Source organism: Mirounga angustirostris, unplaced genomic scaffold, assembly GCF_029215605.1.
Source record: "Mirounga angustirostris isolate CCGP_5_RB_7025 unplaced genomic scaffold, mMirAng1.0.hap1 SCAF_7, whole genome shotgun sequence".
Classification (NCBI taxonomy): domain Eukaryota; kingdom Metazoa; phylum Chordata; class Mammalia; order Carnivora; family Phocidae; genus Mirounga; species Mirounga angustirostris.
In genome coordinates, this window is record NW_026991715.1 from 61,707,377 (window position 1) to 61,719,470 (window position 12,094).

At 39.5% G+C, this 12,094-nt stretch overlaps 1 protein-coding gene across 5 annotated transcripts in view; it reads left to right on the forward strand.

The window, feature by feature from the left end:
* The first annotated feature begins 26 nt into the window (after window positions 1–26).
* The window catches only part of MSH3 (mutS homolog 3), a 187,540-nt gene continuing 175,472 nt past the window's right edge, over window positions 27–12,094 (forward strand). The window contains exons 1-5 of one of the 5 annotated variants that reach the window (XM_045897423.3): window positions 27–233; window positions 2,157–2,277; window positions 6,031–6,251; window positions 9,953–10,168; window positions 11,779–11,895. In XM_045897423.3, the coding sequence (XP_045753379.1) occupies window positions 27–233; window positions 2,157–2,277; window positions 6,031–6,251; window positions 9,953–10,168; window positions 11,779–11,895 (882 nt within the window). Of the gene's footprint in view, window positions 234–308; window positions 447–2,156; window positions 2,278–6,030; window positions 6,252–7,385; window positions 7,488–9,952; window positions 10,169–11,778; window positions 11,896–12,094 lie in introns of those variants that run through there. The other 4 variants (XM_045897431.3, XM_064596297.1, XM_064596296.1 and 1 more) reach the window with 4 other exon arrangements.

Sequence of the window (12,094 nt, forward strand, 5' to 3'; positions counted from 1 at the left end):
CCAGTCGCGTCACTCTGTGCCCTGCGATGTCGGGTCGGAAGCCTGCCTCGGGCCGTGCCGCTGCCACCAGCCCAGCGCCTGCAGGGCAAGCGGTTTTGAGCAGATTCTTCCAGTCTACGGGAAGCCTGAAATCTACTTCATCCCCCTCGGGTGCAGCCGAGAAGGCCGACCCTGACTCTGACTCCGCAGCGCCCCTAGCGCCCACTTTCCCGCCTCAGTTGCCGCCACGCGTGGTGGGTTTGATCCGGGGCGGGGCGTGGCCAGCGGGGAGATGGGGCGGGGCAAGATGGGCGGGGGCGGGGACGGTGCTTGTGGGTGGAGCAGGAGGAGGCGGGGACAGTGCGCGAGAATCCGCGAGATGAGCCGGCCAGAAGAGATAGGGGCGGGGCTCAGAAAGGAGAAGGCGGGAAAAGTCAGGCCGGCCTCCATCCTCGGCGCGGTTCAAGGTTTGTAGTTTCCACTTGGAGTGATAGACTTGAGGCCAAGGTCACTCAGGTTCTTAATGGCAGACCCGAAACAGGAACTCAGGTCTCCTGACTTCCATTTTGATGAGCGTAGGGGCTTGTGGGCAAAGTATACATCTTTTAACCTCCATTCTACGTCCCCGCCCCCCCCTTTTTTTTAAATCGGGATTGAAGGTTGAAGAGTTTTATTTACCGTATTTGATACACTGGGTTAGGTGACTGGAAAAAGAAAATTGACCTTAAGTCTCTAGTTTTTAAGCATGCAACAGCGGTGCGCAGTATTTCAAGCTACTAGGGTAGGAACAGTCATATTGTGCAGTTCCTCAATGACTACACTTCTTGTAGCTAAGATTGTAAAGTTTGATACACAGTTTGGCTGGATTAAGTTTAAGGTGGTGCAGATATGAATGGTTAGTCATTGAGTCCTTCCTGTTGCTTGCCACCGTTCAACTGAGTAAAATAAGTAGTTTGTTTTGTTTTTACCAGGGACACTGCCACCAGGGAAAGTCTAAGGTTGAGCCCTCACTGGGGCTCCCTGGAACAGTATTTTTTAAACTGAGGATGTGATGGGACTCCTGTGTGGCTTAGTCGGTTAAGCGACTGCCTTCGGCTCAGGTCATGATCCCAGGGTCCTGGGATCGAGTACCGCATCGGGCTCCTTGCTCAGCGGGGAGTCTGCTGCTCCCTCTGCCTGCCGCTCCCCCTGCTTGTGCTCTCTCTCTCTGACAAATAACTAAAATCTTAAAAAAAAAAACAAAAAACCCAGGATGTGGAAAGAGATTGCAGACTGACTGTTAGCCACCCTCCCTGTTTTAATATGGATGACAGCTTAGCTACTTCAAAGTCTTATTCCCTTCATTTATATTTCTTCCATAGAGTAATTTCTTCTCTCTTGTTTTTGATTTTTTAAAAATATTTTATTTATTTGAGAGAGAACACACGTGTGAGAGCACACAAGCAGGGGGGAGGGGTAGAGGGAGAAGCAGACTCCCCACCAAGCAGGGAGTCTGATATGGGACTCTGTCCCAGGACCCTGGGATCATGACTTGGGCTGAAGGCAGACACTTAATGGACCGAACCACCCAGGCGCCCCTGTTTTGGATTTTTGATGATAGTCTACATTTCATGAATTGACCAAGATTTTATTTTACACCTACCATTTAGAGGGTATTTTGTGAAGGACTTAATTTTTGACAGGTTTCCTGCCAGTACATAGTTTATAATCTTATGGTATCTTCGGTTGTGAACATAAGCCAAGTTTGAACATGAAACAGTTAAATTACAATTAACATTAACATTTCAAAAATGGTAATGTTCTTTTATTATGTATCTAATTTCACCTTTCCTAAGATGGATATATTTTTTTTAAAGTATTTTATTTGACATAGGTAAGTAGGATGACTCAGGTTTTAGAATCTGAGATAGGTGAAGGCTGATTGAGTAAAGAAAGGTGTCAGCCTTGGTTCTGATTAATGCTAGCAGGGCTTGAAGTGCTGAGGCTCATGACCTCCAGTCTCCACACTGTCTTTCATGACAATAAGGAGAGTTTACCTATAGTTCTTTCCAGGGCTGAAGGTAGATGATTCCAAAAAGAGTGGATGGCAAGGACCTTGTTAGTCAGAAGTACGGTTTAAATTATTTCACATACATCAAGTTTTGAGATTAGAGATAACACATCATTTTCTAATATAGGTTGCAGAAATTGGCAGCAGTAAAAAGAGACCACTGGAGAGTGATGGGCCTGTTAAAAAGAAAGCAAAGAAAGTCCAAGAAAAGGAAGGAAGAAGTGATTCAATGATGTTTGGGAATGCTGGTGAGTCCTAGGGTGATGATTGTTCGTTCTCACTAGTCGTGGTACTGATACTGTATTCTCCAGAGAGCAGGGGAGGTTATTGGAGAGTTGCACGATTTTTTCCTTTATGGACAAAGGTCTTCATTGTGCTCTAGTAGAGTGGCCCCTCCATAAATTGTGGTGTGAATAGGGCTTTGGGGGTGTGGAGGTAGAACTGGAGTTCTGCAATTTGGTTGTAGTTCTCCCCATTTTCTCTTTTATTCCTCCTGGCTAATTTTTGTCCTGATTATAAAAGTAAAACATTCTTGTTATAAAAATCTCAAACGATACAGAAATATAGAAGGTAGACAACAAAAGACCCCATAATCCTTCCCTTTTAGTGAGACCTGGTAATTTTAGGGGGGCTAATGAATATTTTTCCAGGTTTCTCTATACACAGCTGTATGTGTGTATATGTATGTATATATACATATACACACACACAAAGACCCACAAATTACTTAGTAATAATAGAGTTGGCCCTTGAACAACATGGGGGGAGGGGTACTGATGCCTTGCACCGTTGAAAATCCATGTAGAACTTTCTGACTCTCCCAAAACTTAACTACTAATAGCATATTGTTGATAGGAAACCATACTGATAACATAAACAGTTGATTAACATATATTTTGTAGGTTATATATATTATATACTATATTTTTACAACAAAGTAAGCTAGAGGAAAGAAAATGTTAAAATCATAAGGAAGAGAAAATACATTTACAGTAGCATACTGTATTTATAGGAAAAAAATCCCCAAGTGGACCCGCATAGTTAAACCATGTTGTTTAAGGGTCAACTGTATTTTATAAGTTGTATTATACTATATGTACTAACTTGCAACTATCATTTTCCACTTAACGTTTTGAACAATTTTCAATGTCAGGACATGTAAATCTACCTTGTCCTTTTTTAGCATGGAAGTGCTCTTTCTGTATGCTAAAAGTCTTTGGGTAAAACCACCATTCCTGAGCTTGTGGACTTCTAGAGGTAGTGTTGGATTTATAGATGGTTGAGCATTATTTCTTTAGTTCTTGGCCTCGGAGAATTTGTTATAAGGGATAACAGAAAATGCCTCTTTCTTCGTGATCCCCAGAAAATTAGGCAGAGATTGAGATAAAAGGAAAGCAAAAAAAAAAAAAAGTCTCAATTCAGTGAATCAAGCATGTAAGATATCTATCCTTCCTCAAAAGGTAAAGTTTGGATTTAGGGTCAACATGAAAGCCTTGTATGAAATAAGTATAGAAATGGAGATGTATACTTAAAGAGAACGATAAATCTGATAATACCCTTTTCTGTTGTTAACAAGGCAATTGATTTAGAATGTTTTGAAATAAGAGTTTTTGTGACTTGTTAAAAAATGGTGCTCAGGAAAAAGGGAAAAGAGCATCTGTCAGTCCAGCCCCTTCGTTTGTTTTCCAGTCTTATTTCTCCTTGTGCTTCATTTTGGATCAGTTCTCCTGCTACATTTTCAAATTTGGTAACCTTTTCTTCTGTGGTGTCTAATTTGCCATAAATCTGATTCAGTAAAATGTTCATCTCAGATACTGTACGTTTCATCTTTAGAAGTTCTACTTTGTTCTTTTAAAAGAAACCACCTTTTTCTCTACGTGAATTACATCTCAGTAAAGCTGTTACCAGAAACAAACAAAACCCAAAATCCAAATCTTCCCTTTGCTTCTCTTTGTTTGTGTTTTTCTTTACCTTTTTGATTATGTGGAACATTTTTATAATATGTTTTCATGTCCATAGCTGGTAATTCTGTAATCTCTGTCTTTCCTGGGTCTGTATCCCTTGACTGTTATTTCCTGCCTTTTTTATGTCTAGTAAGTAATTGTTTGGGTCATAGACACTTTGAATTCTGTGTTAATCATGTGTTGGGTTTTGTGTTTCTTTTTTTTTTTTTTTTTAAGATTTTATTTATTTATTTGAGAGAGAGAGAATGAGAGACAGAGAGCATGAGAGGGAGGAGGGTCAGAGGGAGAAGCAGACTCCCTGCCGAGCAGGGAGCCCGATGCGGGACTCGATCCCGGGACTCCAGGATCATGACCTGAGCCGAAGGCAGTCGCTTAACCAACTGAGCCACCCAGGCACCTTGGTTTTGTGTTTCTTTAAAGAATGTTGGACTTTGTTCTGGCACACAGTTAAATTCTTTGTGGATCAATTTGATCTTTTTAAGGATTGTCTTTAAATTTTGGAAGAGATGGTTTAGAGTAGTTCTGTTCCTAAAGTTTGATTTTTCTAGAGTTGGGAAGGAATACATAGTAGCAGTAGCATGTTATTATATAGTATTTCTACCACATGGAAAAAATGGACATTAATAACCTTTAGAACATAGATAATAAAAAAGGAACGTAGATAAGTAAAGTGTAGCAACAGTTTTAAAAAATGGTGAGGTTTGAGTATTTATTACCTTTGTTTTTAATACAATTTATTTAATTGTAAGTTTACGTAATCTAATTTGTAATCATGGCTGTGTTTGACAGCTGGCTTACAAAATTCTTGAAGGTTTAACAGTTGGCTCTAATAAGCCAGTATCATGGTGGCTTCATCCAGCACACCACTGGTCTTTCTCTGTGAGCTAGTTTGAGTTTCCTTATAGCTTGAGTCTCCAGGGATGAGCACCCTGAGAGTCAGACAGAAGCTGTATTGAGTTTTAAGAGCTAGCTTCAGAAGTTAACATGCCTTATGCTGTTGGATGAGTTAGTTACAAAGGCCTGCCTTTGTTCAAGAAGAGGGACCGTCTATCCTACCTCTCAGCGCCAGTGTCAGCATTACATTGTAGGAAGAGCAAACAGGATGGGATATATATATCTGGCCTTCTTTGATAAATAAAATCTCCTACATGGGTCAAAATTCAGAGTCGACTTTTTATGTTGTTAATATTCTTATTTGAATTACAGATAAACATAGTATAGAACTCTATCTCAGGAGTATTTTGATAAATACAAATCTTCATTATCTTAATGCTTATAGTATATGTGCTACTGAAGCGAGCACTATCGTAATGATGTATAAATAAATTCAGATTTTTATGAGTACGACCCCAAGACTTGTAAACCACCCCCATCCCAGGAAAGTTTTTTAATATCTGTAGGAGGGAAGTTCTTGTATAATATACACACTTACAGTATACTTTTTTTTTTTTAATTTATTTGAGAGAGAGAGAACGAACAGGCAGGGAGAAGGGTCAGAGAGAGAGGGAGAAGCAGACTCTGCCGAGCAGGGAGCCTGATGCAGGGCTCCATCCCAGGACCCTGAGATCACGACCTGAGCTGAAGGCAGATGCTTAACGACTGAGCCACCCAGACACCCCAGTGGTATTGGTTCTTGGTTTTCTTCACTACTGGTTTAGGATTTAGCTTTCAGGTGTGCTAAATTGGTTATTATTCATCTATTTTTTCTTCTAGTTTCAGATTTTTTATTTGCACCTGTCATTTCCCCTTTTCTCTCTGTCCTTATGTCCTAAAAAAAAAAAAAGAAAAAAGAAAAGAAAAAAAGAAAAACCCTACTGTAGTTTGTAATGGGGTTTCAGGACCAAGTGAAATTACATGTATGTTTCAGTATGCTCTCTTTACCCTAAACCCAAATGTTTCTTTATTTCCTTATCACATTGTAGGTAGATTCATTGCTTTAGTGAGAAGCTCCCTCTTTAAAAATCCTACATTGGTTATGAATTGACATAATGAGAACAAAATACTATTGTCATATTTTCTTCTGATTTGCTAACTAAGAGCCAAAGAAATGTCTGAGGACCAAGAATGTTTTAAAGTCTCTGGAAAAATTGAAAAAATTCTGCTGCGATTCTGCCCCTCCTCAACATAGAGTTCAGACAGAGCCTCTTCAGGAGAGATTTGCAATTCTGCCAAAATGTACTGATTTTGACGATATCAATCATCTACGTGCAAAGAAGGCAGTTTCTTGTGAAGATTCCAAATCTCATATTAGTCAAAAGGTATGTGTTTTGTAGATGAATATCCAGTTACACAAATCAATAGGTTTTGAGGTGCCAGTAGGTTCTGTGGGTTCACACAAGGCAGTGGTTCCCAAACTCGGCTAATCATCCAAATTAGCTGCGGGAGCTTTTGCATTTTAGCTTATTTATTTTTTAAATCCATGGAGATTGTGATTTACTATGTATTAAGGAAGGAAGAATTGGTTTGTATTAAAACAGAACCAAAAAAAAGCTCCTGGGTGATTCTGATGTACAGCCTGGGTTAAAAATCCTTGGTTTGGGGGGATTCTTACTAATGAATACAAGCACAAGTTTTATAATCCTCCTTATAGTTACCATGATGGAAAACCATAGGCAATATATGTGGGGTTTGAGGTTTTTAGTTGAAAACTTGGTGATATAAAGTAAATTCAAAGGCAAAGCAAACATATATGGCTCTTTACTTCCACTGTTATATGATATATTAATGTTTTTCAGCATTGCAAAATCAAGGAATTTAACTTTTGCTCTGTCATTAACATCTGCAATTCAGAACAGTGGTTCGCAGGCCAGCTTTAAATTAGAATCACCTGGAGAACTTAAAAAAATGCTGATAACAAAAACCTTCAGAATCATACTGGTTTTCGCTAAGAACGGAGTATGAATATTGTTTAAAAGCTCTCATTTTAATGTGTAACCATGGTTGAGAGCCATTGAATTAGAGAAATTAGTTTTTTTTTTTTTTTGAGTCATTTAAATGAAAAGCTGTGGATTTTGAAAAAGCTATGGACTGAAAGCAATGGATTTTTTACTCATAAAAATACTCACACCAAGACAATTTTTTAATGTAATTTTCAGAAGTTTACACTCCTTCCCACAAAATCCAGGTTCACGAACTCCTCCCTCATCCAAGCTGAGATCTATTGACTTATCGTAGGTCATCAGGAAAAAAGGTGTTTTTGTTTTTATTTTTAATCTCTTTAAATACTTAGGAGCAGTTCACTTGAGGGTAGTGGTCATAAAAATATCGATATCAAAACATTTGTCTATTAAAGCTCACTTTATTAATTGGAGAGTTTACCGTAGGGCTTCATGAGAGCTTGTTTACCATTACTTTATACATATAATGACCACCTTGGTATTTCTGATTCACAGCACATTAGAAGTCACCAGTTAGAAGGGACACCTAGAAGTGTAGTACATGGACGTCATTACAGGAGATAGCTGACTGATGGCATGGAAGGACACAGACAAATGGTAAAAGCTACTAAGTGAAGTTAAATGGCCAGGGTCTAGGGTCTGGGACCATTAGTGTGGGAGTCAACAACCCTGTAAGTCTTGATAGGTTTTGAAATTCCCATTTTAACATTCTGAGAAGTATTTCCACCCAAATGGTAAAAAAAAAAAAAAAAAAAAAAAAAGTTGCTTAATACTCAAGTATTCAGATTGACTTATTAGTATAAAAGTTTTTTTCTGCATGCCTGTTCTCATTCCATATGTGAATAAAGCATAAAGTAAGAACTTTTTTTTTCTAGGAAATATATTTTCTTCAAGTATATGGTATTCCTGGATTTTACATAAAAGGCATGGAAACAAATGAGAGAATCCATCAAAGTTAAAAGCAAATGCATTCTCTCATCTGATACATTGACTTACCCTTCCGTTGCCACACCTTCCCACACCTCACCATCTCATTGCTGATATTTGGAGATTTGCTGGGCTGCACTATTCAGATAATTTACATTTCTACCTCCTATTTCAGCTAAGCCAAATTTTTATTTTTTTTTTAATTTTTAAAAATTTTTTATTTTTTTAAGATTTTATTTATTTATTTGACAGAGAGAGAGACACACACACACACACAGAGTGAGAGAGGGAACACAAGCAGGGGGAGTGGTAGAGGGAGAAACAGGCTTCCCGCTGAGCAGGGAGGCAGATATGGGGCTCGATCCCAGGACCCTGGGATCATGACCTGAGCCGAAGGCAGACACTTAACGACTGAGCCACCCAGGTGCCCCTAAGCCAAATTTTTAAATGCAACTGTAAAGTACATGTTGCTGGGCTTTCTCTTGGATCAAGGTCCTCTCCCTTGGCCCTATAGGACATTTCTCTTTTTCTCTTCCCTTCCTCTGCTGATCACTGGTCTTTTTTTTAAAGATTTATTTATTTGAGTGGGGGAGGGACAGAGGAAGAGGGAAAGCGAGAATCTCAAGCAGATTTCCTGCTGAGTGTAGAGACCAGAGCCCGATGCAGGGCTCCATCCCAGGACCCTGAGATCATGACCTGAGCTGAAATCAAGAGTCAAACACTTAACCGACTGAACCACCCAGGTGCCCCTGATCATTAGTCTTTTAAAGATTATTTATTTATTTTTTTAGTAATCTCTACACCCAACGTGGGGTTTGAACCCACCACTACGAGACCAAGAGTTGCATGGTTTTCTGACCGAGCCAGCCAGACGCCCCTGATCACTAGTCCTTTAGGTCATATATATGTATTTTTTTAAAGATTTTATTTATTTATTTGACAGAGAGAGAGAGCCAGAGAGCACAAGTGGACGGGGGTGGGGGGAGGCTGAGGGAGAGGGAGGAGCAGACTCCCCTTGGAGCAGGGAGCCCACTCAGGCTCGATCCCAGGACCCTGGGATCATGACCTGAGCTGATGGCAGATGCTTAACCAACTAAGCCACCCAGGCACCCCTTTTAGGCCATATTTTTAATTCCAGGCATAGCCGATAAATTTTTAGATGATGGCAGTGACACAGTGACAGTTAGCTAGAAGTCAGATTTATCCTACAAATTTGTCTCATTTTACCTTTTGTATAAATAAGTCTCACAAGCAAGGAATTTGCCCTAAGCTCTAAACTGGAATTAGTTATGGTTTTCACATATGAAGGGAAGGCTAGCAAGAATACTAATGTTGAAATGTGACCTTGTGCTTTATACTTTTCAAAAGCTCTGTGTCATATCTCTTTACCAAAAAAAATCATGCTTCTTTCTTGTAATCAAGATTTGTGGAATGTACTATCTTTTATTTATTTATTTATTTTTTTAAATTTTATTTATTTATTTGACAGAGAGAGACACAGCGAGAGAGGGAACACAAGCAGGGGGAGTGGGAAAGGGAGAAGCAGGCTTCCCACAGAGCAGGGAGCCCGATGCGGGGCTCGATCCCAGGATCCTGGGATCATGACCTGAGCCGAAGGCAGACGCTTAACGACTGAGCCACCTAGGCGCCCCATGGAATGTACTATCTTTTAGACTGTGCTTGGAAATTTGAAACATTAAGTGTAGCTTTAGCTGATGGCATACTTATTGAAAGTGGTCTTACCTACTGTTGAGAGACATTCATGCCTGCTCACTCTTTGTGCCTTACACATCTGGGAATAAATATGGAAAAGAAAAATGTTAATTACAATAGATTTAATGAAATAGAATTTAAAAAGAGGTGTATAAAACTAAAATGTTTAGGCTTTTAAAATTTGTTTAAATAATTATACAGTAGTTTAGTTTGGCTCTTTGTTTTGTTTTTTTTTTAGTCTTTTACTCTGAAAAAAATTTCAAACCTGCAAAAAAGTTTACCTGAATATACTATGTATTCCTGTAAACTTTCACTTAGATTCACCAATTGTTAGGTTTGTGCCAAGTTTGCCTTCTCTCTCTTTCTGAAAACTATTATTATGGTTAGTACTTTCTAAACTATAAAAATCTTTTGGTTGCCAGGATAAGACACTTTCTGATCTCAGTCCCTTTGGATCATCACACATGGGTGATGACAATTTACAAAAAACTTCTGATCCTAAGCCATCTAACAAACGGACCAAAAGCATCTACACACCTTTAGAATTACAATACATAGAATTGAAGCAGCAGCAGAAAGATGCAATTTTGTGTGTGGAATGTGGATATAAGTATAGATTCTTTGGGGAAGATGCAGAGGTAAGTTATTTTTTCAAATACCGTTTCATGTTTTTCTTGTCCAGCCTGAAATATTTTCCGATATTTTCGTTTCATTTTCTGACTTTATAAGAGGACCAGTGTGATCAGTTGCTTTTTAAAATGCTGTCATTTAAAGTAAAAACTACAAATAAACACAGGCGAACTTGGGGGGTGCTAGACCAGTGGGGGAGGAGTGAGGGACCCCTTTTGGAATGTCATGCCTTTTCTCCATGAGCTTGTCCAGGACCTTTCATCCACTGCAAGGTGATTGGATGAATCAGATAGTGAATGAACCATAATCATGTGAGTATTGATGTTTCCTGATGAAGACTCAAGCAAGAAAAAATATTCAGATGGCCCGTTTACTCTGAATTTATAAATTTTGATGGCCTGGAAGGTAGTTACGTCTCAGTGGAAGAGCACATTAACTGCCAGGCACCTGCAGAAGGCGTTTGAAGTCCTACAGTCTCTTTGTATGTCAGTCATCTTGCTCTGTTTGTATTTAATTTTGAGGTATTTGATGTAGGCAGAAGTTAAGGTTAGAAGTGAATTTGAGCATTTAGTGGGCAAGTGTAGGGAACGCATCGCTGATGCTGTTGAAGTCATGCATGATTGTGATAATTCCACAATTTTAGTCTATGTCATCAGATGTCAGACATCATCGGAGCGTGATGGGGTGGCACAGCTAACATCTACCTCATGGATAGGAAGTAAAGACTTAACCAACTTTTCTTCCAGTTTTTAAAATCCTGTTGGGGCATGGAAGTGGTGATCTTTAGTATAGGTGGCATCGTGTTGTGTTTGGTGTTACGAAGTTAGGCTTTGAAGCAGAGTCCGCGTGTTTCCTGAAGACAGGAACAGATACATAGTTGGCATCGTATAGGTAAAGGGGTGAAAGAAAATGTCATTCTCTCCCCTTCTCTCCAGGTCGAGTGGTAAGTTAAAGGCTAATGTCTTCTGGCCCTGCAGTGAGGAACTAATACAGTCCAGAGATGGGTGGGGTGAGGGAGTGAGAATGTTGGAATGAGAGTTCCATGACTTCAGTGGGCAATATCTGAGCCATCGAGCTTTCCAGAAGGTAGCGGGGAGTCAGGTGGTGTTGCCTGGTTCTGCATTCCTATCATTTATGCATCGTGCATTAGCTAACCAGACCAGGGGGTTCTCTTCTCACTTCCTCAAAGATATCCTCTGTCCAGGTAGCTTCAGAATTTATGTATGGTAGTATCTCCTCATTTTCAGTATTTGCACGTGCTTTGTTGCAAATTCTTACTCTTACAGTCTCACACTCTGTGCACTGAATAGTCCTTATGCAGGGAAGTAAGGTTTTGATAGATCTAGGGGCATAGAAGACCTGTCATATTTTTCCATGTCGTTTATAGATACAGATGTTGGCCCTGAGGTTAGGCCGTGGGAACTGCCAAAAATAGATTAAACCATAGGCTTCTATATGGGAAATGTCTTTTAAGCTTTTTATTGATAATACCACACAGGTGGAGAAGTGCACTAATGCCAAGTGTATACCTTGATGGATTTTTAGCAAAGTGAGCAAACACCACACAGGGACTCTTGAAAGAGAAATTTATTGATAACTCTCTTTTTAAATTTTTTAGATTGCAGCCCAGGAGCTCAATATTTATTGCCATTTAGATCACAACTTTATGACAGCAAGCATACCTACTCACAGACTGTTTGTTCACGTGCGCCGCCTTGTGGCAAAGGGATATAAGGTCAGCTTTGGCTTTGACTTGTGCAAACGGGATTGGGTTCCCTTCAGAGAGTGAAAACATGTTCTGTAAGGTGGTAGGTTGTAATTGGAATTTGGCCTTTGGGAAATGCAAGTGTGTCACAGTTATTAGCATTATATCTTCATGAGTTTTTAATGTACTAGAATTTTAAGGTAAATTAAAAAAAAAAAAGTCTGTGATA